The sequence below is a fragment of the Cavia porcellus genome, unplaced genomic scaffold (assembly GCF_034190915.1).
Source record: "Cavia porcellus strain 051 isolate PalLab524CR breed Dunkin Hartley unplaced genomic scaffold, mCavPor4.1 scaffold_19, whole genome shotgun sequence".
In the NCBI taxonomy this organism is placed as follows: Eukaryota; Metazoa; Chordata; class Mammalia; order Rodentia; family Caviidae; genus Cavia; species Cavia porcellus.
The window spans coordinates 40,720,186-40,748,081 of NW_026947502.1; the positions used below are offsets into that span (position 1 = coordinate 40,720,186).

At 35.9% G+C, this 27,896-nt stretch overlaps 1 protein-coding gene across 2 annotated transcripts in view; it reads left to right on the plus strand.

The window, feature by feature from the left end:
* Window positions 1–27,896, plus strand: part of Dmxl1 (Dmx like 1) — a 165,664-nt gene that overhangs the window by 14,897 nt on the left and 122,871 nt on the right. For both annotated transcript variants that reach the window (XM_063230962.1, XM_063230963.1), the window contains exons 2-5: window positions 8,420–8,545; window positions 14,421–14,492; window positions 17,561–17,639; window positions 22,462–22,594. In XM_063230962.1, coding sequence (XP_063087032.1) covers window positions 8,420–8,545; window positions 14,421–14,492; window positions 17,561–17,639; window positions 22,462–22,594 — 410 coding nt within the window. The remainder of the gene's footprint in view (window positions 1–8,419; window positions 8,546–14,420; window positions 14,493–17,560; window positions 17,640–22,461; window positions 22,595–27,896) is intronic.

Here is a 27,896-nt window from a genome sequence, read left to right on the forward strand (position 1 = left end):
CTTTTTTCAGGGACTATCAAATTATGTTTCAGTTTGCATGATTCTCCGTTCCAGCATTACTTGCCCACCAGCAGTGTATGAGGGTTTCAGTTACTGTAGATCCTTAGTTATTTTCTTTTAAAAAGTTGTGCTAGAAGGTAGAAGTGTTACCTCATTATGGTTGTTATTTGTATTTCCCTAACGAATAATGATGTTGAACAACAGTGTACTCTTAATCACAAGTTTGAATAAAATGACAGTTGTCTCATTTTTTTCTTTGAAGTTTGACAACCTATTTTTTAAATGTGTGTCTACATTAGCTGTTAGAATATTTTTTAATTATTTGTTGAATGAAAAAGAAATTATTAATACAAAATACAACTTCAGAAATGGATGGGGGAAAAAAAGCATCCAGATCACAGATGTCCACTAAACTGTTTACTTTGAACAATAGCAAAGTCTCTGCCAGGTTTCTTAATTTTTTCTCTTTCTATATATCTTTCTACTTTTTATTAGTACATGTTTGTAGTATACAATGATTACATACCTTGTGAGGAGTGGGTATGTATACGTAATACATCTTAATTCTTTTTCATGCCCTTCTCTTTCCTTCCCTCTTTGTTCCCACCATCACTTAGTCTCCTCTTTTGCAAAAGATCAGTCTTCCTACTTCCTTTATCTAAATTTTATGCTTTCTTTGTGTTTTGGTTTTCTCATATAAGAGAAACCATACAATATTACTCTCGTGTCTTATTTATTTCACTTAACATTGTTGCCTCAATGTGCACTTACTTTCCTATAGATCACTCAGGTTTATCCTTTTTCTGGTAAAATAGTACTCCATTGTGTATAAGTACCTTTTAAAAAATTTAACCATTATGAGTTGTATGCACATAGAATTATTGCTTTGTTGTTTCTTTGGATTTTTAAAAAATTTTATTTCAAAGAGAATTTAAAAAAACAAAAATGATACAGAATTTCAAAACAAGATGATAGGAAATTAACAATGGTTATTATGTTACATATTGTTGTTTTCGGAAGAATTGCTCAGATTACCAGATGTAGGCGTGCAAACTTGATCAAGCAATATAAAGCACTAACTGTTCCTTTCAAGAAACTAATTAATAGCATGCGTAATATAGTATATATGTATATGTATTTTTTCTCCTTTCCCCTATCCTAGTTGTTCTTTCCTTTTGAACAATTTTTTCCTTTTTACAATACCTGTTGTATTTTTTGGGTATTATTTAGTCTTTCAGTTTCTTACACTAGAGTGACAATACAATATTTACACATGCAAGTTTGATCGAGTTCACTTATGAGTATGAACTCTAGTTGCATCCATTTACGTATAAAAGCCTTGAGTTTATGGTTGAGTAGTACTCCATGGTATAAAATACTACATCTTTTTTATCCATTAATTCAGTTGATGGGCATTTGGGTTGTTTCCAAGATCTAGTTATTACAAATTGTGCTACTATAAACGTGGTTGCACATGTATTACTATGGTATAATATTTTCAGTTCTTTAGGAAAAATACTCAGAAGGGGAATAGCTGAGTTAAATGGGACCTCTACTCTTAGTTTTTTGAGGAATCTTTACACTGATTTCCACAGTGATTGTACCAATCTACACTTACAACAGCAGTGGAGGATTCTTTTTTCCCCCCAACTGCCAGCGTTTGCCATTGAATAATTTTTGGATGATAGCCATTCTTTCTGGGGTAAAATGGAATCTCAGTGTTGTTTTAATTTGCATTTCTTGAATGACTAATGTGATGTTGAACATTTTTTCGTGTATTTATTTGCCATTTTATTTCTTCATCTGAGAATTGTGTTTCTTTTGTTTATTTGTTTTTGTTTTTGAGGCAGAGTCTTGCTTTGTAATCAGGCTGACTTCAACTCACTGTGTAGCCTGGGTTAGCCTTGAATTCAAGGTGATTCTCCTGTCTCATCCTCTCAAATGGGATTATAGGTGTGAGCCACCATGCCCAACTGCACACAGAATTTTTAAGGAAATATTTAAAAATTCTTAAAAAGCATTAAGAAATGGAAAAACTCAAATATAGTTATTAGTTCATCCTTTAAATATACAATCAAATAAAACCTGTAAGTTTTAACATTCTGTAGTCCAGAAAATGGGGATTTTTATTGTAAGTCCCAGGATAATATCAAATAATGAAGTGTGGAGTACTATTGATTGTATCTTTTTCTTTCTCCATCTAGTAGTTTGTTGATGTCCATTAATAACAGCAAAAGAAAGAAAAGAGAGGATCGAAGAGAAAAGCCTATATATCCTCAATGTTACCTCATTCTTTTATAGTATCCATGATGATTAACACTTTCCTTTGTTGTAAAATTTTACCGAAACTAGAGATAATGAGTTTGGCAACTTCTAATACAGCCACCGAGAAAAAAGTTGAATGACAGCAGTAAAGCCAGGCATGCACACACGTGTAGTCCCAGCCATCTGGGAGGTTGGGGCAGGTGGATTCCAAGTTCAAACCCAGCCCAGGCAATTTAGTAACTTAGTAAGACCTTGTCTCAGAACTAAAAAACAAAACAAAACTGTTGATGTAGGTCAGTGTCAAGACTCTTGGTTCAATCTCTAGTACCTTAAGCAGTTAAAACAAAAAACAGTAAGAGTATAATGCAGCAGTGGGAAAAGAACAAGGGAGTTCAAAGGTAGAGGCCTCCTTCAATGTTGAAGTATTAGAACATGTGATTTCGTCTCTATAGAATTATTCATTTCTGGGATACCGTTGGATTTCTCAACCTGAAAATAGAATATTTTTATTTAAGAGTAATTTGTGAGCTACTGTGGAAAAATGTAATCATGTTTGAGAAAAAAATATCTGCAACATATTTGATATTAGGTAAACAATTTCAGGTATCTTGAATGAAAGATGAGGCTATGAAGCACGTTTTTTATCCAGTTTAAAAATTTGAAGTAAATGTAAATTGTTAACATACACAGTTTAGTGCTTTTTTTTAATTTTATGTTTTTTTATTAGTATATATTTGTCATGCATATTGGTCACATACATTGTAGGAAATTTGTGCCTGTACATAATAGATCTTGATTCTTCTTTTTCCCCATCCCCCTCCTGTCCCCTCCCGTCCCTTCAACCCTTTTGCCCTTCCGCATTTATAAAAGCTTTGTTTCCATTTTTTTCCTTGTATTCTCTTTTTTCCTTTTCTGTTGCTTCTCTTCCTCCTCCTCCCTTCTTTATTCTCCTTATTTACCTGTTGGGTTTTTCACAAAGAGAAACTGTGAAATTTAAACTTGTGTATTGATTTATTTCACTTAAAATTATTTCAAAGTGCATCTGTTTTCCTCCAAATGACTCAGTTTTTCCTCCTTTATGGTTTAGTAGTACCCTCTTGTGTAGAAATACCACATTTTGTTTATCCATTCATCTGTTGATAACACAATATTTTGAGAAGCAATGACAATCACCATTTTACCTACATTTAATATCGAGATGAAAATCAGTGTCTAGTTATGAATATTATGAGCAGCAACTCTTTATTTTCAGGATTTATTCTTGTTCATGAACTTTTTTTAAGCTTCACGTGTAATGAATAGTGCAAGGCAGAGATCAGTTGAGATCACTGAGCTTGTGTAAAGGCATCTTGATGTAGAATTTGTTGTGCTTGGGCACAGGCAGAGAATAGAAAAGCTGTCTGTAGGGAGCAAAGAGAAGTGGACTTTGTGGGGGAGCTTGAAAGAAGCAAGGAACATTAGATGTGGGAAGATCTTAGTGTAAACATCAGTGGTCAAAGTTCTCTTGAATGTCTTCTACCTCAGTGGGTAAAGCCCTTCAGGCATGCAGTGTGAATGCTTAGGTGTCTTTAGATGTCCATGTGCTTGCAAGAGTCCACTTCTGTCTTACCTTTTTTAAGACATCCTGTGTTTGCAAAGGGACTGAGAACAGTGTCTCAGGTACCAGGCAGGTTGGGTACTGGGAGAGTCATGTCCAACTTGAATCTTATGTCATAATCTTATTGTGGGTATTTATATATAAGAGCAGACCATGCATGTAATTTTTTTTTATTTGTTGACTGAGTTAATTTTTTCCCTATGTAACTAGACCAGATTTCAGGCATTATTCCAGACAATCAAGTTTATGTAGGAAGGAAACCCATGGAAATGACAGGCCAAGAATCAAGAAAACAGGGTTTTCAAGCTCTCTCTACCACTAAGATGTTACCAGTTTACTTGGGCTTTGATTTTTTTTGGCTGTAGTGTTAAGTAGTTGAATGTTATCTCGAGTCCCTTTTCCAATATTTTTGATAGCTTATACAGAGCCATTGTGGCTTTGGTAGGAACTAATGAGATAAGGTGTTACAGTTTAGATCCAAAATGTTCCTTAAAATTTTCACGTGGGCGGAAGATAATTGTATTATGGGAGTGTTGTACTCATCAGTGGGTTAATTCATTGGTAAGTTCAGTATAAATGTAGTGCTAGGTGGGCTGGGAGTGTGACTGGTAAGGATATTTTCTAGTCCCTGGCTCTTCTCCTTCTCTGCTTCTGGCTGCCATAGGTTGAGCACCTTTTCCCTCAGCTGTCCTGTTTCGCCCTTGGACCTTGCTTAACGTAGACTGAAACTATAATACATGTAAACTATTGCTCCTTTAAATTATGGATGTTGGGTGTTGTTTTAGTGACAGACTTTTTGTTTTTGTTTTTTTGAGACAGGGTTTCTCTGTATAGTTTAGGCTGCTTTGAACTTGCTGTGTAGCCCAGGCTGCCCTCGATCTTGAGGCAATCCTCCTGCCTCAGTTTCCCCAGTGCTAGGATTAGAGGGATACACCACCATTTTTGGCCAGTAAGACAGATTTTGACAGCAAGAGTGGGATCCTTGTTGTGATTGTACTTGGCCATATGTTTTATAATCTTTTGGAATAGTTTATGAAAAGAATTTTGAGACATTGGAGATACCACGTAGAGAAACCCTCATTTTCCTATAAGCCCGCCTTGATGGGTGATACTAGTCAGAGCTCAGAAGATCAGAATGTTGTAGAAATACAGACTGTAAAGGTCAGGCTAAAGAAGTTTCAGGTGGGAACAAAGATTCCATTGGCAGCTAGACTGGATGGAGATCCTGTATGTTATGGTCTGGTAGGAAATTTGTGCTCATTTTGCCTATGTTTTGAGACTTTGTGAGAAACTGAGATTCAGGATGGTGGACTGATTAATCTGATGGAAGAAATTTCAGGGCACTCAACATTCATGCTGTGGCATTGATTATTGCTGGCAGCTTTCAGCCAGATCTACATTGAAAATCAGAAACAAAAAGTAAATGTGAAAAGTTTGCAGTTTCATCAGAAAAGAAATACTTTGCAAAGTTGGCCGTGGAGAGTGCAGTTACTGAAAAGACTTAACATTAAAAAGAACTGAAGTACTTTGCATCAGGACAGTATACTGGTTGAACAAGATAGTGGTGCTAGTTGAACAGGCTTGCAGAATGCAAAAGTTTGAGGTTAGAGAGACATCTACTGAGATTTCTTTTTTTGTATGTGTGGTAACGGGGATTGAATTCATGGCCTTGCGCTTGCCAGGCAGACACTTATGTCACTGACCCTAACCCTAACCCTAGCCCTTCTACACAGATAAAGGAAGGCCTAGGAAATCAGGCAAAGAGCCCCTGAAAGACCAGTGTGTAAAGCTATGAGAATAAATCTGAAAGTGCAGTAGAGACACTAAGAAGTTTGATATGTCAGAAATGTAGATCATCTGTTGATGAAAGTTGCTGGCAATGAGAGGACGAGAGAGACCATGAAGACGGCACTTGTCAAAGCCATACAGATAGGGTTGTCCAGTCCTTTGGAGCTCATATCACAGCTTCCTCTTTTGGTGCTTTTGGTGGATTAACTAATGGTACAGGGTGTGGAAGGCCCACTTAAGTATTGTTGCCAACAGCATAAAAGGAGAACTGGACAGGAATATGGTATGCTGTTGATTTTCCTAGAGAAGCTTGTCGTACTGGTTTTCCTGATATGAACTCAGCCATTCTCATCATTGGGGGAGCCCTGGTTCTTACCTTGGGTGTTGCTTCCTGGGTCTCATGAGCATCCTTCAGCCTGCTGGCAAAGATCCTTCATCCCACTGGTGCAGACCTTCTAGCTTCCATCACTGACATTTGGGCTTTACCACTGCAGATCTTTAATACAGACTTCTTTGTCATGGGCTCTAGGCCTCCAGCTGGATTTCTGGAGGACATTACCATGGATCTAAGTCATCAGCTGGACTCATGCAGGACATTGCCATGGGATCCAGGCCCTCAGCTTTATTTTTGGATCTCTACTGTATGGACACATCACTTGTCCTCTTCTGCATTTGACTTTTTAGGTGAATATTATTTTAAAAATTCTGTAAGTTATGTGCTCTCTATTAAATCTATTCCTTTGCAAACCCTTACTACAACAATGCCTAATACAGAGCTCCAAGATTTAATGTTTGCTCTGCTGAATTTTAGTGGTGTTTTGGCCTCATTCCTTTCTATTCTAGTTCTGTTTTATAATGGAAATGTGCCACTGTGTTTGGAAGTACAGTAGTATCTCAGTTCATGAACTTAATTCTTTCCGCAATTCTGGTCATAGAATTCATTCTACTATTTTGGTTGCATAGTATTCTTAAAATTCAATTGCAACCAGAATCATGGAAAGAATTACTATTGTAAAGTGAGGAACCACTGAATTTAACTTTTCTTTTTGATATTTTATGGGCACTCACCACTAAGAGTTTGTCTTGAGTATCAGAGGGAGACTTGGGGTTTGAACGTTCCAACAGTACTTGAACTGTTTGAATCTTAGAGGTGGACTAAATGCATTTTGCGTAATGAGATGAAAATGAATCTTTTGAGGACCATGGGTAGAATGTTATGATGTAGATCTAGAATGTTCCTCAAAATTTTCGTCTGTGTGGAAGGTGATTTTATTATAAGGTATGTATTCATCAATAGATTCATCCATTGATGAGTTCAGTCACTGAATGCTTTTTCAGAAGGTGACACCTGATTATAGAAGCATGTCACTGGGGGCATGACCTAGAAACATCTTTCCTCTTGTCTGTCCTTGTGTCTGTCCTCTCCCCACTCTCTCTGGTTCCTGACATTTGGTTGAGTACCTTTTCTTCCACCGTGCCCCGTGGCTCTTATTTCTGCCTTGGAGCCTGCTTACTGTGGACTAAAAGCCTGAAACAAAATGAACCTTTCCTCCTGTAAGCTGTGGATGTTGGATGTTGTGTTTCAGCTTCAAGAAAGTTACTAAGACATAACATACACATAAAGTATAACCCATTTATGTTAATATGTATGCATTTGCAAAAGTAACAAGAAAGAAAGAAATTACTAAACCTTTAGAACTTAGAAAATACACTTTGTTGTTGATCTTCTATTGACAAAATGTATACTGTTTCTGCCTACAATATGTAACTCCTAGTGTGGTACAACCATGTACCTGGTAATAGAAGAAACTTCAGTGATCAGAGAAGGAAGCAGGGAAAAGGATACGAAAAGAATTATTGAAGGATTCCACTAATTGTAAGATTTAAAAAGAACTTCAGTATAAGGTGTTTGCCAATAGGGCTTGAAATATGTATTTTTCTGTTTGATTATGGTGGGTGTTTCTGTGAAATTAAGTGTTCATTCTGTGGACATTTATGAAGTGCTAGCTATATTCCAAGCCCTTGATGTGTCATGGAGTGGGGGTTGGACTAAAGTAGAGAACAAGATAAACCTTCTCTTCTTGTAATTTAAAGATATGAACATGAATAATAAGCAAAACATTTATAAGTCATGATATGTGCTATGAAGAAAATAAACAGTACTGTGATAGAAAGTAGTAACAGACAGATGGTTAGGAACTGAAACTCCAGTTTTGGAAAGAAGCTAGTGAGACAAAGACCAATCAGATAAAAGTAGGATAAACCACCTAGAGTTGAAAAAAGAAACAGAAGAAAGGACTTTGTAGGGGACTAAAACCAGGTAAGGAAAGGAAAGAAGGAAAGAATATCCTGAAATGGATTTGTAGGACAGTCAGGGCTATTGACTGTGGTTAGGAGTTGGGATTTAATTCAAAAGTACTATTCAGGAGGTTTAGTATAAATTCATTTTAACACAAATTATTTTTTAAAAAATATTTAGAGGCAAGAATGGAAGCAGTTGGAATATTAATAGTAATATTGGAGAGAAATGATGGTGGCTTAGACAGTAGTCAACATTTGGTGGAAGTAAAAGATGTGGATATAATTATATGTATGTTCCACATAGGACTGATAGAATTTTCTGTTGCACTATAAATGGAATGAAAGGGAAATAATTCCAAATAATGTTTTTTTAAAAGGAAATATTATAAAATAAGTCTAAGGCTTCATGTTAAATGCCACTGGTCTATGCGATATTTTTCTCAACACTTACCATTTTATTTTATTTAGGCTTATGCATCTGGATGTGATGTCGTAATACTGGGAAGTGATTTTGAAAGATTACAAATAATTCCAGGAGCTAAACATGGAAACATTCAAGTGGGATGTGTAGACTGTTCAATGCAGCATGGCAAGGTTTGTAATGCTATAGTAAAATGCAAATTTGGTTTGAATATGATTTTTATCAAAATAATCTCTGAAGTATGGATTTCCTGTCGAAATGGTTTGTTTCAAGGACAAAAGGAGTTTGCTTTGTTTCATGACTAGGTAACTAAATTTCTTTAATCCTCTAAGATGTTTGTTAGAGTGTCAGGAATTCTGTCTTTACATAATTTTAAGAAGTAGAAGAGAAAGAAATATGCTTATTCCTGTGGAACATGTCTAAAGCTTGCTTATTCATAAATTAATTGGATTGAGGGACTAGAAAGAGAAGAAATCTTCAATCTATTTACAGATTTTTTTCTTGTCCTGAAGAAAAATCATTTGCTAGAGTCATACTTTGTAAGCAGGTACTTAGTGTTTTATAACTTGTAGATAAACTTTATACTGAAAGGATTATTAACTTTTCCTAAACTTCTAATATTTTAGTAATTTCCAAATCCATAAGAAAAATGAAAATTTTCCTTTGGATTTTTTTTGTGTGTGTTTGAAAAAGTAAAAAGTTAACGTTGATGTTCATATAGTAACAAAAAACCAAAAGAAACAGGGAATATAGTTATCCTAGATTAAATTAGATACAGTCCTGTGTAGTACCAGATGGGGGTCTATAGGCATAGATGATCATGTCTATGTATAATTGTAGCTGTATTAGAATGAACTTTGTAAATTCACTTTTTTCTGTAGATGTTTAAATATGTTGTTCAACTGTGTGGTCCCCCTGGAATGCGTGTATGTGCACGTGTGTGGGGTGTGTGTGTGTGTGTGTGTGTATTTGTGTGTGCTAGAGATTGAACTGAGGGCTTTAAGCATGCTGAGCATGCACCATACCACTAAGCAACACCAGCTAAAAACTTGGTGAGAGGAATACAGATTGTCCAAGAGTTCATAGACATGATCTCTTTACAAATTTTTGATCTATTTAAGACTTAAGGATATTTTTGGTAAAAGGAATTTCACTGCCGCAGTCTTTACTTAATCCTTTCTACTGTTCCTTTTGTTGTCTTTATGTTTCTTCTCTTTATTGTAATTACAGGATCTCTGAATTTGTCTTATTTACACCATTTATTGCTTCTCACTGTTGGAGACCAGGCTCTGTAAGGGTTAAATTGCTGACCACGATGCTGGGAAGATTGTACCACAGCTGAGGCAGCCAAGGACACTGGGCTGACACTCCCTATTCAAGAGCAATAGCTGTCAACCTAAGAAATAAGACAGTTTTCTCAATGAACAAAATTTACTGCTTAGTTCTTTGATCCTTTCTATCACAAGTCCTCCCGTAGTTTCCCTGCCTTTACTTCAGTTTTTCCCTTCAAACTTGTTGAAATCCAATAAATACTAGCTGGCCAGAGAAGTCTTTGTTTTAGCTACAAGAGAGTTTTGACCTTCTGGACTCTCCATACCATATTACTTGTCTCTTTTGTTTACGCCTTTGCTGTACATTTGTTGCAGGAGATTGGGGCAGGCTCCTGCTATTTCACTGTACTGTAAACATGGTGTTTATTATGAACGTTTTTGTCATCTTCATGTTTGTTGGATGTTTTAACTGTGAAGTTCCCATGATCTTTAGCATTGTATAAAAACTTGATTATAGGACCAGAGATATAGCTTGGTAAAAGAGCACTTACCCGGCATGTGCAAGGCTCTGTGTTCAGTTTGCAATGCTACAAAAACAACAGTTGGTTCTGTTACTCAGTCTCACATAGAAGTAGTTTATGTTACAAATTTTATTTGATAATATCCATTGAGAACTGTCTTTTTAGAATAAACTAGATTATGATAGTCCACATCACAGTATAAAAGTCATTTTGTTTTATGCTCATTCTCATAAAGGGTAAATTACCTTATTGGCAGATATCACTCACATCAAAGGGTTCCTTACAGTATCAGGAAGCAAATTTTCAGATCCTGGTACCTAGAGACTTCCGCTTGCGTTTAAGGCCATTGGATGGTGATGTAATCCCAGCAGTCTGGGAGGCCAAGGCAGGAATATCACAAGTTCAAGTCCAGCCTATCCAATTAGCAATTTAATGAGATCTTATCTTAAATTAAAAAATATAAAAGACTGGGAATGTTGTAGCTCAGTGTGAAGGCCTTGAGTTCTGTCCCAATTATGGAGAAAGGAGTGAGGGGAATAGAGAGATAATCTTTGTAGCATTTTTTTTCTTCGTAAAACTATGAAATTAATTTTTCTGAGAAACTTTATCTGTATTTATCTTATTTCTCAACTTCAAAACATTTTTCACTTCCCATTACTTTAGAAAAGTTGAATTGTTCACATTGGCATGGGTTGTTCTTTATCCTGACTCAAACCTGCCTTGTTAGTCTGACGTGAATTATTCTATTACAGAGAACACTTGCTTCTTGCTAGGTTGGTAGCTAGTCACCTCTAAATATGCATTACTCTTTTAAATCCTTTCATCTGTGTTTATACTGTGCTCTGTTTCTGAGCTTAAACACTAATACGTAAAGCCCCTGTCTTAGTTACTTTTTACTCGTTGCTGAGACAAAATACCTGATGCCCAAATTTGGGAAAAGAAAGGTTTATTTCTTACAGTTTTTGGAGGTTTCAGTCCACACTCAGTTGGCTCCAAGACAGGCAGGCATAGCTGGGCTGCAGTTCATGGTGGCCACAAACAGCAAACAGGAACTAGCAAAGAGAGAGACACACCTTCTTCCTGCCATTACATCACATCCTGGCTCCACCCCTATGTGGGTGGAGCACTGACACCATCAATCCAAGCACTGTACAATGAACCATCACAAATGAACAATACAAACTCATGAGGCCTGGGGGACACAACATAAACCATGACATTCCACCCCTGGCCCCCAGGACTCATGTACATCCTTTATACAAAAGACATTTAGTCCACCTCCAAGAGTTGCCAAAGTCCTAACAGCTTCAACATTGCTGAAAAATCCAAGTCCCAAGTCTCCTCCAAGATCTATGGCAAACTCTTAACTGTAAGCCCCTGTACAAAAGAAACAAGGTTAAACATTTCTGAAATGCAAAGGCACAAGATAAACATTACCATTCCAAAAGTTACAAACAGGAGAATAGAAAGCATTCAAAACAAAGCAATTCCAACATCCAGCAGGGCAAACATTAAGTTCTAGAGTTCTATGCTCAGCATCTGAAGGAATCTGGTTGCAAGTTCCAAAAGCCTTGGGTGATTCCACCCCCAGGGCACTTCTGGTGATTTCAACTCCCGCAGCTTTTCTCTTAAATCTTCTCTGCTCGCTTTTTGCAGCTTCCCTTGGATCATCCACATTTCTGACTTTTCCAAACTTCTGGAGTCTCCACTGTACCTTCGGCTTCACACTTACATCTTCACAAATTGCCCTCTCAGGGGCACACTGCTTGGCCAGCCAGGCCCTTTGCAATTGAGGTGGAAGCCGTCTCAAACCTGCCTTGCACTTAAAATCAGCACCTTGTGGATGCCGCCAAGGTTTGCTGCTAGTTGAAGCAGTACCCAGGCTTTTCTCTCTCTTGGCTGTAGGGGTCAGTTGCCTGGATCGCAGGGCTCTGTTTACCCGATTGTGATGAGAAGCTTCTCTATGTTGCTGCCATTCTGGAACCTCACTTGGCCTCTGTCGCCATTCTGGAGCTTGGCACTCTGTAGATTTTTCCTCTGAGCAAAATTTTTCATCTTTGCTGTGAGCCTGCACAGGGTGGGGACCTGCTTCCTGGGATGCCTCGGGCCATTTTTCTTACCTCTCTGTTTCTCCTCAGGAATCAAAATCTCAACTCTGTCTTTACAATCCACACCCTTCCTGGAATCTTCCTTCAGGCCAAACTCACAGCATTGGAAATTATCCTGCTGGGCTCTTTGCTCTTGATTGGAAACATAAAGCTCGCTAAAAGCCACCAACAATAGCCATGCCACAGCCTCAACATTTGATTGCTTTTTAATTTCTTTTTCAAGATTAATCAGTCCATTGCCCTTTGTCTCAGTCTCAGGCAAAGTCTCTGGGCAGGAGCAAAATTCAGACAAACTTTCTGCTAAGCAATAACACACATCATGTGGAGTCCAACGACCAATGCAGTCCTTCCCAGCAGAAACCTCCCAAGCCTGGTCTTTACCATCCAGCTTTCTATCAGCTTTCTGGTCTCCTGAGCTCTGACCAGAATCTCCTCTACAGAAAAGCCTAAGCTGATCCAGCTCTATGCATCCAGGCGACATGTCCAAACCTTTCCAAACTCCACCCACAAGCCATTTCCAAAGCCTCTTGAAAAACATGGCCAGGTATAGTCACAGCAAATGACCCCACTCTCGGTACCAAATTTCTGTCTTAGTTACTTTTTACTCCTTGCTGAGACAAAATACCTGAAGCCCAAGGCTGGGAAAGGAAAAGTTTATTTCTTACAGTTTTTGGAGGTTTCAGTCCATACTCAGTTGGCTCCAAGACAGGCAGGCATAGCTGGGCTGCAGTTCATGGCGGCCACAAACAGCAAACAGGAACTAGCAAAGAGAGAGACACACCTTCTTCCTGCCATTACATCACATCCTGGCTCCACCCCTATGTGGGTGGAGCACTGACACCATCAATCCAAGCACTATACAATGAACCATCGCAAATGAACAATGCAAACTCATGAGGCCTGGTGGACACAACATAAACCATGACAACCCCACACTAAGTACTCTGTCAGATAATATAGGGCAAGTGGTTTCTGTATTCTAGGAACTGAGAACTCAAAATACCCATTGAAAGTTTTTTTTCCATATGTAATTACTCATTTTGTTCCCTTCCTTTATTAGATCATATATTCTTTTCTGTCTCTGATTCGAGTCTTTCATGTTACCTAATTTCCATATTTTGAAGTTCAGTTATGTAGGATGCACTTAAGTTATGATATTAACTGCCTTATAAAAGAGCCAGACAAGGGGCTGAGGATTTAGCTCAATGGCATAAGCGCCTGCCTTGCAAGCAGGCAGTTGTGAGTTCGATCCCTGGTACCTGTAAAAAGGAAAAAGACCAAAAAAAAAAAAAGAGCCAGGCAAGGTTATGTTCCTTTAATTTAATAGTAAATTTAGGTGATTAGTGGTGCAGCTTAATGATAGTGTTTGTATACAAGTTCCTGAGTTTAATACGTATCATACTGCAAAAAAAAAATCTGTATATATATAAGTATAAAAGATAAGCTGAAAATGTACTCAAGGAATTCACAAAGGACTAGATCTAACTTCTATTTTTAAAAAGGTAAATACTGCTAAATTTTGAACTTTGATGATGAGTAATCTATAAACTAATTTTTAAGTTATGTCATCTTCTATATCTGGCAAAGATTACATTGATAGGTTTTCTTCTGTGAGAAAAACAATGAACATTTGTGTGCACGTATATATGATTTAATATATGCTAAGTGTTTTAGAAATGTTATGTCAATCCTTAAAATAGGATTGTTAGTTAGGAAGACTGTGTTATACATACTACAAACACCAATAAAGAAATCAAGGTACAGAGAGATTAATTTGCTAGTTACTAGGATTATAATCCAGATGTGATGCTCTTCAAAATCGACATTTTTGCTGGGCACAATGTATGCCTAAAATAATCCAGCTACCTTGGGGCCTGATGGAGAAAGATTACAGATTTGAGGCAAGCTGGGCAATTTAGTAAGAGCTGGTCTCAAGATAAATACAATGGGCTGGGGATACACCTTGGAAATACTTGCTTATCTTGTGTGAGACTCTGGGTTTAATCCCCAGTACCACAAAAGAAAAGTCGTACATTCTCAGATATTGGTGAATGAAATGTGTGTATGTGTGTGTATTTTAAATTGTGATCCATAAGTAAGTTAATATACCCATAATAATTTTCTTTTTCTTTTTCTTCTTTTTAAAAGATTGCTGCATCCTATGGAAACATTATCTCTGTTTTTGAACCAGTTAATCTACCGAAACAAAAGAAAAATTTGGTCAGTAAATCTGTAATTTTTCTTTGAGGAATTAAAATGTCATTAGAATTCAAAGGATATTAAAACCACAGTGACCATCAAATTAATATAAATTATATAGTATAATTGAAGATACATGTTAAATCCCACTTTCATATTAAAAATATTTAAATACTTTATGGAATAGAATTACACTGAATTGTGCCAGTAAATGGTCTTGAAATGCTTTACCTTTTTTCTTCTGACATTTAAAATTTTATAATACATTTTAAAAGAGTTAAAAGTTAAAGTTGTTAGTTATTACTAGCAACAAACATTGTTTAGCCATATGTGGCCCTTTATTGTTGGTTTTTAGGTCTGTTTTCATGTAGTTTTTCTTCCGTTTCTCATGTATATTGTTAAGTTGCATGTTTTTTAATATAGTTCTAGGACTTACTTTCTTTGTTATATCATATAATATACTTGTTATCAGGTCAAATGTTTTTCTTTATTAGGTAGCTGAGAAGGCTGGTTAAACAATTGCTTATAAATACTAGGATTATTTATTAACTTTCATAGGTCCTTTAATGCTCTCAAGTATAACAAACAGACCCCACTGTCCCTTTTCTACTGGAAGTTTAAACTGAAGGTTCAAGTCATGCTAAATGGATCAGCACAGTGTAGTTGAAAGAACCCTGTGTTATAGAACTTAGCACTGATTTCTGTTTCTGTTTCATTGTAGTTATTTGATTCAAAACAAGTCAGCCTGATAGGTTTGCTCAACTCTAAGACCTAGTCATTCTTGGTAGCATTATTGTTGGAATAACATTATATCAAAGACTGTGTAGAACTGTGTTGTAAAGAGTTAAACATATTAATAATAGAAATACTTTTCTTTATCATTTTCATGTTTTTCACTTGATTCATTAGCATTTTACAAATTACCTCTAACGTAGTTTGGATAGCTATTATTTCATTTCTTCCTTCTTCCTTTCATTGTTTGGGTTTTTTTTGGTACCGAGGATCGAACTCACGACCTTGTGCTTGCCAGGCAGGCGCTTGTGCCACTGAGCTAAATCCCCAGCCCTTGCTTTTCTTTCTTTCTTGTCTTTTTTAAATGAGTAAGACAGTAGAAGCCCAAAGAAAACAAGCGACTTGATATTTTGATTGTTGAGCCACGGAATTGAACATAAAACCAGCTGTATTGATACTGAAGTGTGACCATTCCTTCCTTACCTTGTGTTAATGAGAAATATTTTCTCTAGGCTAGTTGATATTCATCTTTAAATTTCATTAGAGGGGTATTCATGATCACCTCTCATTTCTATTTGTGTTTGTATGTTATCTAGTGAGTACAGTATTAAAAGCTCGTACAAGGGCTGGGGATTTAGCTCAGCGGCATAAGCACCTGCTTGGCAAATGTAAGATTGGGAGTTTGATTCCCCAGTACCTAAAAAAAAGCTCTTACAGCCATATGAATTAGTAAGTGCAGCACTAAAAACAAATTTTAAAAATGGTCAAGCCATTGAGAATAAAATACTTTAGTACTTAATACTATTGGTTGAATAAAAAGCTGTTTTAAAAAATTCACTGTTAAAATGCCCTTAGTAGTTTGCATGCAGTTCATTTATGTTTAAATGCCCTTAGTAGTACGTGTAGCACAGAAATGTTCTATTCTGGCCCCTTTTCTCTTGTACTATTTATTATGATGAATACAATAGGCTGAAATACTCTGTAGGAGGAACCCTATGTGTTAATATTGCCAACAGGGTAGAAAATATGAAACTGGATCAAATGGAAAAAGCATAGATTTGGAAGATGTGGAATCTATAATTCTAGAATATATTTTTATAGGTATTTAGGTTCTCATTAAAAGATTGTTCCCTTTTCTCTGCACATTCTGGAATAGTCTTTTGAGATGGTAAATATTCTCATGAGAACACTACAATGCGAAGTATACTTCAGGATTGTGGGGGAGGATAACATGTGTCCAGTTCTGCCCTAGAAATTTAGAAATATCTAGGTGTAAGGAAGGGGGCTCTATAATATGTTAAGTTCTAAAGACGATTCTCATGTTTGCTGAGATTGAGATCTGCTCTTAGAGAGTCAGCATTTCATACAAGCATACGCTGTGGGCCTGGGGTATCAGTTATCTAGGGTATTAGTTTAAAGTATCTGTTCTTGTGCCACGAACTAGACCTTTGAACCTGAATTTTTAGGCATGTTTGTGTAAAGTGTGAACTTTTAATAAACAACTTAGCTTCATCTTTGTTGTACCACCTTGTTGTAGTTTTCACTACATTAAGAGAGCATTTATGGATCTCACTCTGTTAATGAGCAGTTAAATCAGTTTAAAGATCAAAACTTGAATTTAAAAAGAAAATGAGATAGAAGAGAAAAATGTCAAGGCACATCACATACGTCCTAGGCTGACACTAGATTCACTTATGTATATATGTTCATGTGTCCTAAGTTGTGCAAAATGTATTTCTTGTTGAAAAAGGAAAAAAAAAAAAAAAAAAAAAAAAAAAAGCCAGGCTTGGTGGTACACACCTGAAATTCCACCGCTTGGGAAGCTGAGACAAGAGGCATATGAGTTCAGGGGTAGTCTGCATTTCACGGCAAGACTGTTTCAAGATACAACCTCCCCAAAATAAAATACCCCCAAATAAAACAGGACAAAATTGCTTGAAAAATACTGCTGTAATAAATGGAGAACTTTATATAATGTTAAGGAAGTGTTACTTCTCAGTTATTCTGAATTTTGCCCCATACCATCATGATCTCAGAGATAAAACATTAAGAGAAAGATACATCAAATAACAGAGTCATATCTACACCTTTAAAGTTAAATTTTTGACTCTTAATTGTAATAAAAGTAGTATTTATTTTGAGGTTAATAGTAGTTTTGGATATCCAGCAATGGATAGTCTCTCAGTGGTCTCCTCCTTCATATAGTCCTTGTTTCTTTTTATTTTTTTAACTGAATTGAACACTTTGTTTTCTTTGCAAATAATCAACTATTATAAGAATAGTAAATATGAACATATATATTTAGCATAGGGTAGATGCTGATTGCAGGCACCTAAATGAAGTTTTTCTACTTTTAGGAATTGGATAGTCAGTGGCAGAAAACTGGCCAGTTTTTTCTGGACTCAATAGCACACAATATAACTTGGGATCCTACAGGTAAGAAAATAAGAGATATTATCTGAAATGAAATATTCCTTGCATTGTTTTTATTTATGCATTTTATATTGAGATTGTGGGTAATACAAAGTATTATAGATGGTGCTCTTTTAGAGGCTATAATGAAACCGTAATATGTGATAAAAAACATTATAAGTACTAAAATAGGAGTGCCTGTTGTTTTTTGAAAGAAACATTAATTACAAGGAATCAGGGTTTCATTGAAGAGGTACTTTTTGTCCTGAATAGTAGATAGATTTTAAAAAGGAGAGATTATAGGAGTATATATTCAGTTATCTACTTCTGCTTTTTATAAAAATCCCAAGATTTAGCTACTTAAAACTTTAGTCCATTTAGGTGCTTAAGATTCTCTGTGTCAGGAATTATGATTGACTTCTGTGGGAATGGTTTATCTTTTGTTATATGTGGTATTACCTAGTGTCTTGTCTGTCACTAGGGGTTTTAAGCAATGCTTTGTTCACGCATACAGGCCTTGGTCCTTGTTAATGTCAACATCTTTGTTCTTCATGTGGGTTGTCTCTTTTTGTGTGGCCTTTGTAGTGGGGTAGCCTAAATTTTAATTTGATGTGGTAACTGGATTGTGAAAGTGAAAGCGTAGCTGCAGGAATTGCTAAATTATGGGTTTAGAAGTCCTAGAAAGTTACTCTTATATTTTATTATGTGGTCAGAGCAAGTTACACATTTTATTGATCAGCTTTTCTGTTGAAGAAAATAACTGATATACACAACTAAAAGAAGTTTATTTGGCTTACAGTTTCAAAGATTTCAGTCCATAGTCAGTTGGATCCAAGTCTTTCTTACAGTGGGAGGGATAGGCAGAGGAATGCTTTTTACCTCATAGTAGCTGGCTGCAGTGCCCAGGGGAAGAGCAGTATCAACCGAAATACCTTCCAAAGCTTTCCCGCAGTGTCCCTCTTCCAACTGGACCCATTTCCTAGCTGCACATTCAATTATGAACTTCAGTGGATTGATACATTGATGATAGTACCACCATGATCCAGTCACTTCTCTAAGAGTGTCTTAATCCAGTCACATCAGCAGTTACAGTTAGGTGGCATACAGTCCAACCCATAGTCAAGAGATAGGAGAAATAGATTCCAGTTTTTGGTGGACAGCATAGTGAAATCTTATTGTAAAGTATGGACAGAGGGAAACATGGGTTTGGGAGCCATTTTTACCATTCTGTGAGCAAAGATACAGAAAAACACAATAAGTTATATTCTAATATTAGTACTTCATTGGAGCCAGATTAAGTTCAAGTGAATCCTGGTGAGGGGAAAAACTACAATGTGTTATGAAATACTTTAAAGATCACCCTAAGGAACTGGACATACTTTGTGTGTGTGTGTGTGTGTGTGTGTGTGTGTGTTCTAGAACTGAAGTCATGGTCTTGAGTATATTAAGAACATTTTCTACCATTTAGCTATACTGTGGCCCTAATTCTTTTTAATTGTCTAAAAGCTGCAGTATTACTGGGCTGTTCTTGCTTGTCAGTTTAATTTTGAAGTGCTGGGGATTGAACCCAGGGCTTTATGTGTGCTAGGCACAAATTCTACCACTGACACATACACCCACACTGAAAACCCTTTAAGGCTTTGAAAGAAGTTAGTGTTGTGCTAAGGATATTGTTTTGTAAGATTGGTCTGTTAGCAGTGTGGTAACAAGGACAAAGACCTGACCCTGAAGCATAGTGATAGTTGGCATAGTTGCATTCCTAGTAGTCTGAATGAGAAAAAACTTGTCTGGTGCCTTTACTATAATAAGAACTCAGTAGCATATGAACTAATGAATAATGAAAGGGATGCATGGAAATAAAATGCATGTAAGCAATAGAATTGACATGTGACAACAGAATGAGACTACTTTGAGAATATGTATGAGTCCAACAAGAATGAAAATATTAAGCTGGGTGTGGTGGCACATGCCAGCACTTGGGAGACTGACGCAGGAGGATCATTGTGAGTTCAAGACCAACCTGGGCTACCTTGTGAGCTCAAGGCTAATCTGAACTGCATAGTGAGACCCTGTCTCAAAAAAAAGTGAAAATATTTTGGTTCTGATTAAATGCTTATTGACTACGTGTAATATGCCACGTAATAGGGTATCATTTTTTTCAAATCATGTTAGTAATGTAATTATAGTGCTGTGTAGTGCTCCAAATGCACTTTTGTGTCTTGACTGAATCATAAAGTTTTTTTTATTTTAGACTTTTAACTTTTTTCTTAGTTTAATATATATACATCTGTCTCTCATGTTCTAGATTAATCTACCATACCACACCTTATCATGTGTTGTTTTACTCCATTCTGTGCCTTACTATTTTTTATTAATTTTTTTCTTTTTAATGAAATAAAGTCTCACTATGTTGCCTATTCTAGCTTTGCATTCCTGGGCTTGATCGATCTCCTTGCTTCAACCTCTTTAATAAGTGAGACTATAGGTGTGTGATATGCATGGCTTTACATTAAATTTGTAATCTTTCATATGATCCTTAATTCCATTTTCAGCTTAATGTGAGCTGAGTGTAGTAATATGTGTTTATAATCCCAGCACTGAGGGAAGACCAGCCAAGCATCTTTAAGACTCTATTTCAAAAAGCACAAAAAGGGCTTAGGGTAAAGGTCCTGGATTCAATTCCCAGTACCATAACACACACACACACACACACACACAGACTTTTGTCTTTTGGTAAACATACATAAAGAAACTGTCTCAGTAGGACTTTCTGTGATTTCTTTTTCTCCTGGATTCAAAATTCCTGGTACCATAAAACATACACACACACTTTTGTCCATTGGTAAATTCAGTGATAAACATAAATAAATGGACTGTCTCAATAGGACTTTCTGTGATTTATTTTTCCATCTGTGAAATTTTTCACTTGCTTATTCTACTACATATTGAGCTTTTGCTAAGTGCCTGGCCTAGGGTAGAGATATAGCTAACCCTTAAGCAACTGTATGCAGACACCTAATTTTATTAAGGCTCACTTAATTACCAGATCCTGTTCATACTGATGATTTAGATACAGGACTTCTTATCTAAAATATATGCTTTTTCCATAGACTTATTGTTTTGTTGTGTTTGAAATAAAATAATCATTCCAGAAAGATACACATTATTTTGCGGAGAGGGGTACCAGGATTGGACTCATGACCTTGCACTTGTCAGGCACGCCCTGTGCCTGCTGAGCTATATCCCCAGCACCTAGATACATGTTCTTGATTGCCAATGTGAATGGTTTATTTTTACCAGCTATTTTTTTGGCTGAAACTGCTTGTACTTCTTTGTCTTCTTTGTATGCATGCTGCCCTACTCTTCTGCTGAATCTCAGACCTTAGAGTCGAAGCCTGTCCTTGAACCTCATTTTCTCATTGTTCAGTTGTTGTCAAGGCTTGACAGTTCCTTTTGTTATTTGCCTTTTTAAAAATTTTGGGTGAGTATAGATACAAAATTTATCATCTTAAGCACATTTGGTATACATTTCAGAAGTGTTTAATGCTTTCATGATTTTGTGTAACTATTATCATCAAATGTCTCCATAAGTATTTTCACCTTCTGGAAGTGAAACTCTGTAAGTAAACTCCCCATTCCCATACCTATCAAGGTAGTAGAAAGCACTGATGTACTCTTTTTGACTGCCCTAAGTACTTCATGTAAATACTTAAAAGAGTACTTGTCTTTTTATAACTGACTTCAGTTACAATGTCCATAAGGTTTATCTGTGTTGTTCTTTTTGTGTTTAATTTTTTTTTGTAGTGAAATATTTAAAATTCTCATTTCCTTTTTTGTATATTCAGTAGCTGTTTCTTTTTTTGGCTACTTTTGGAATTAAATTTATCATCCATAGAATCATTAGACTCTAATTTGAATTGATTTCAGTCTAACTTTAATAAAATACTGCTCCTTCAGATTTGCCTGGCTCTTTTATTTTCTTTCATCTTATCTGTAGTTATTTTCTGAAATAGATTTTTAATCTTCTTTGTATACTAAAGTCTTTCAAAGATGAAAGTTATCAGTTCTTTAGAAAATGTACATATTATAATACAGCTTTACTGTATTATCTCAGTGGAGAGAGAGAGTCACAGGCTTTTTCAACTCTGTTGATGTTCTGTTTATACCCCTTGTTGTGAAACACAGATAAAGTTAGGTGACCTTCTCCCTCTTCCTTCAAAATTTTTGACTTCTAACTCTCTATAACAAAGCCCAGACTCCTTCCAAACTTGAAAAAGTGCTTTCTAATCTCATCCTAGCAATTTTTGTAACCTCGTTTCTTTTTATGTTACCTTAGTCCACAGCCACACTACATTAAGAGGAGTTTGGGGCAGTGGAGGTTGCATGTTTTTGAAAGGTCTTGTCTCCTCTTCTTTCCTCCTTTTCATTCCCTAAGGACCAGGTTCATGTCATGATTTCCCTGATACTTTTACTACAAGCTCATGATTTCACCTCCTTTAAGACTGCATACATTTCTATCATGTTTTACAGTGAATTATAATATTCCCATGTCTTTCTCTCTACTGGAATGTGAACTCATGAAAAAGAGCAGTTTTTATGTATCAGTATATCTCCAGTGTTTAGTCAGTGTGTGGTACAAAGAAGATACTCATTAACTGTTGGTTGAACTGAGAGATCATAAAGTATGTTCTCTTCTTTTCCAAGCTGTTCCAATAAAATAACATAACCCTTCTTCCTGTATCCAAATGTCTTTTTGTTAGACTTTTTATTACCTTCATAGTAAAACTATATTTGAACTCACTGTTAAATACCTACATAACAAATAGTAAAATAAATTTTTTTTCAGGTAGTCGTCTTTTAACTGGTTCCAGCTGTTTGCAACTCTGGTCTAATACTAGCTTAAAGAAGCCAAATGAAGATGAAAATCCAGATAAAACAGATCTTAACTTTGGAGATTGGAGATGCATTTGGCATTGCAAGTAAGGAATTCATTAGGGGATTAAACTTAAACTTGTTCTTTGTGGTTTTATTGTATTATAAATGCATTGTTAACTTGTGTAAACCGTAGTAATACTGATTTCTTTTTGTGTATGACATGTCTTTTTTTACACCAAGAATTTACCATTTTCTGTGTTTCAGATGTCTTTTTTATTTTATTTTAAAGAGAATAAAACCAAGCAAAATAAAACTAAACAAAGCCAATCAAAATAAACCAGAGTAAATGACACAGGACTTCAAAACAATACAAAATCAACAGTGTTTACCACAGTGCTTCTTTAAATGTAGTAAAAATCAAACAAAATAGAACCAATAAAAACAAAATGATAATGCAATAAAGCACTTGAAAATAAGATAACAGTAAATCCAAAATGGCTACTATAATATATCTTGCCATCTTTGAAATAATTGCTCATGCCATTGCATGTAACAAAATCAAACAAAACAAAACAAAATAAAACTCAACCCAACAAAACAATGAAAATGACATAGGACTCAAAACAAGATAATAGGGAATTAACAATGGCTATCACCTTCAGAAGGAGATCCCCTATAGATGCCACATTGTGTACCATGATCCTCTGAATGGGTGATCAGACCACCTGCACTAGGCTTGTAAAGTCAGTGAAACATCAAACACTGCAAGCAGCAAATTGCATTTCACCTCCATCACCATCATAGTGTTTCTCGGATTAGTTGGTTGTTTATGGGGGCGGTGGGAGGCATTGCCTCTTGTTTTCCAGCCCACGAGGCAAAAGAGGCTTGGTCTGGCTTTTCCCTCTGGTGGGGGTGGCCTGCACATAATACTAGTTCACAGAGAGGGCTTGCTGCTTTGTGTTTTCTTGTTCTCTTACACCGCAGTCCATGAATGATGCTGACTCACAGGAAGAGGCTAGGGTCTGTGTGTCCCCCCAGCAGCAGCGGCCATCAAATGTCTTACATAAGAAATACATAAGATCTATGTGAAGATCTTTAAATAGAAATTACTAAATTACACAAAAAAGATACCCTCTTTATAATTTTGAATGAAAGACTTTATATTATGGAGAAGTATGTTTTTCCCATATTAATTTATATATTGACTATAGTTTTTGTCAGAATTTCATTGGAATTCTTGTGAGCATAGTTCTGAATTTCATTTGAACGAACCAGGGAAATTAGTAAAGAAAAAACACAAAAGTAATATAGTAAAGCTGTCACTGATCTACCAGTTAGTTGCTAATATAGAAGCAGACATGTGAGGAACTAGGTTAAGACTCAATTGGTCATACATATTCAGTGTATAAAGCAACATAATTAGCTAGTTCTAAGGAAGGGAAAGTGAGTTACAGTCCCTTGTACCTGGTATCAAATTGTCAGGTGGATTAAAATACTGAGTTTGTGTACAATGAAACAAAAATATTAGAGGAAATATAGTTCATGTTTCCCTGTTCTAGAGCTACAATGTCCAGTATTATAGGCCTTGACCACATTTTACTATTTAGCTCTTGAGATGAGGTTAGTCCCAGTTGGATGCGCTGGGAGATAAAAATAGTGAATTTCAAAAATGAGCAGACACATAAGAAAGAATGTAAAATATCTTACGACGTGTACATGTATAATAAGTAAACACTAGCTTTCAAAAACTTGACATGAAATAATGTAGACTGTCCTTAACAAGTTTTTTATTGACTGTATGTTGAAATGATAGTACTTTTTGCACATTAAGTAACATATAAGTAATGTCACCTGTTTCTATTTTCATTTTTTAATGTGGCTGATAAGGTTTTTTTTCCTTCTGTAGTGAGAAGCAAACCAGGAGCCTTCATGTGCTGGGCAAGTGCTGTACCACAGAGGCACATCCTCAGCCTTTTAAAAATTTTATTTTTGTGCCAGAATCATTCTAAGTTGCCCAGACTAACCTGAAAGTTAGGGTCTTCTATCTCAGCATTCCAAGGAACTGTAATTATAAGCATGTGCCACCAAAGTAGCTCACTACTAGGAAATTTAAATGATATACTTGACTTGTATTTGTCATTTGCATTTTATTGTTGAACAAAATATCCAGAAAAACTTTCTAAATATGACACCAAAACTGAAGCTAAAAGGAAGGGAAGAATTAATAGTTTTGACCAACCAGCTTTGGTTGTACACATTTGCAGCACCAGCTATTTGGGAAGCTGAGTCAGTAAATCATGTGTAGCTCAGGAGTTCAGGACCAATTTGGGCAACATGGCGAAATATTGTCTCAAAAAATTAGTTTTGACTGTATCAATACAATATTTCAGAAGGGCAAAAAACAGAAAATCAGAATAAAAACCTGAAGGATATGTACCATTTAGGGGTTAATGTCTTTTTAAAAGTCTGTCTTAAAAATTGGAGGGCTGGGGACATGGCTCAGGTGCACAGTGCCTTCGTGGCAAACATAAGGTCATGAGTTCTATTCCTGATACTAAAACAAACATAAAAATCTTTATTAGAAAAGTGCAGATAATATAATAGAAGAGAACATTTTAAATATTGTTAATTTTTGCAGTGCTTGGACACAAAATTTAAAAAGGTGCAGTATATTTAATAATTTTTAAAAAAAATTTAAAAGAGAATAAAGCAAAACAAAATAGAACAAAGCAAATCAGAACAGAACAATGCAAGCAACACAGAACTTTAAAATAAGACATGATATCAACAGTGGCTACCATAATGTCTCTTGTTTTCTTCCAAATAGTTAACCATACCTTCACATACAATAATAGCAAGCATAAATAGAATAGTATAAAACCAATCAAAAGAATGAAAGCATTACAGGACTTCAAAGTCAGATAACAGGAAATGAACAGTGGTTACTATAATATCTTATTTTCCCCAAGAAAGTTGTCCATACCATCACACATAATAAAATCAAAACACAACAGGATAGAACCATTCAAAACAGAAGAATAAAAGCATGATAGGACTTCAAAACAAGATGATAGGAAATCAGCAATGGCTACCATAATGTCTCATTTTCTTTAGAATTGCTTATGGGAAGAGGAAAAACAAATGGAGGAAGAGGGAAGGAAGAGAAGGGGAGATGGGCGTGGTGCACACCTATACTTCCATTGCAGGAAGCTAAGATGGGAGGATAGCTGTGAATTTGAGGGCCACCCTTGGCTACACAGAGGAGAGTTCAGGCCAGCCTGAACTACATGGTGAGAGCCTGTCTCAAAACAAGCAAACAGAAAGAAAAACTCAATAGAACAAAGCAAGATTGTGAAGTGCTATATATATATGTACCATGACCCTGTGAGGTGTGTGATCATCATGCACTATAAATACATATTAAAAATACGTCCAAGAGGTGCAGGGAGGAGGAGAGAGAGGAGCAAGTTAAAGGAGAGCTGAGAAATGGAATGTACATGCACCAGCTCTCCATGAAGGATGTAATCATAATGTACTATGAACATGTACCTTAGAAAATCATGTTAGAGAAATAAGTTTATTAGTCTTTCAATTTTAATAATGTTTCACCCAAACCAAGGACACTGAATTATTTTAAACTTCAATTTAAAAAAAATTGAAGTAGGTATACTTTGACTAAGAAATTATACTTTATGACTATTGTTATTTAAAAGTATATTAAGTATTTTAAACATTTAGAGAACATTACTTCGATATTTCAGTCACAAATATATTTCTCATTATCTTTTCATGCTAATAACATTTACACACTTCTGCCTCCATTGTGTTATTGAAAGTAGAATATCCCTTATATTTTTGTGTGTGTAAATACAAAACATGAGTGGTAGGAAAAAATGACACTGACTTACAATATGGTTATAAAATTGTATAAAGCAGAATAGAATCAATCAAAACAAAAGAACAAAAACATGATAGGACTTCAAAACAAGGTGATAGGAAATCAGCATTGGCTACCATAAGGTCACATATTCTTCAAAATAGCTATATCATCACACATAATAAAATCAAACAGCAGAATAAAGCCATTAAATAAACGAACGAAAGCATTATAAAACTTCAAAATGAGATAATAAGAAACCAACCATGATTACCATAATACAACCCATTATGTTCAAAATAGCTGCCCATGCCATTAGATGAAGTAAAATCTAATACAAAGCCCAACCTAATAAAATTGTAAAAATAATACAAGACTTCAAGACAAGATAATAAGAAATCAACAGTAGTTACCACCTTTCCTTCTCGGGTGTCTGCCCACCCCCCGTCACTTTTTACAATAACTATTTTGGTTTTTGGATCCCACTAACTCTTTGTTTTTTATGATAGAGTTCACCCTTACGAAACTGTTTTTGCCCTTGATCTCCACTTGCATCCATTTACCTATAAGAACTTTGAGAGTATTCTAGTTTATGGCTGGGTAGCTTTCCATTATATGAAAATACTGTATCTTTCTTATCCATTCTGCAGTTGATGGGCAAGTTACCCATGTTTCTGGTCTCCTGTCACATGGAACAACTGTTTTATCTCCTTTGGTTTTCAGTCTATGAATTTCCTTTCTAATTAAATGTGTTTCTTTTATACAGTGTATTAATGGATCTTGTTTCTTGATCTAGTCTCCCTGTGTTTTCTTTTTATTGCTGACCTGAAGCCATCTACATTAATGGTTACAACCAGCATACACTGGTTTGTCTCTGCCCTGCTATCCTCCTGTTGTTAGCCCGTCACTTTTCCCCTTCATTCAATTGCCTGTCGGTTGTTTGGTGATCCTTCTCTGCTGCTAGTCCTGGAACCATGGTCACCTTTATCCCTCTCTAGAGTATCCTTTAACACTCTGTAGGGTTGGTGTGGTGGTCATGAATTCCTTCAGCTGTTCTTTGTCATGGAAGTATCTTATTTTTCCATCAATTTTGAAAGATAGTTTTTCAGGGCACATCAATCTGGGTTGGAAGTCATTTTCTTTCAGGATTTGAAACACTTCACACCAAACTCTTCTTGACTTGTTGGTTTGTGTTGACACGTCTGGTGTGATTCTGATTGGTTTTCTTTTTATAGATGATGTTTCTTTTTCTCTAACAGCTTTTAATACTCTGTTCTTGTGCTGAATTTCTGGGATCTTGATTATTATATGTCTGGATATAGATTTACTTTGGTTATGGGTACTTGGAGTTCTGTATGCCTCAGTTATCTGTGTGCTAGATCCTTTTCCCATGTTTGGGAAGTTTTCTGCTATTACTTCCATAAATAGCCTTTTATTTTCATTTATGTTGACCCCGCTTCTTCACTAATACCTATCAATGTTAAATTATGCTTCTTTGTGTCATCTTGCAGCCGTTGAATTGTTATTTC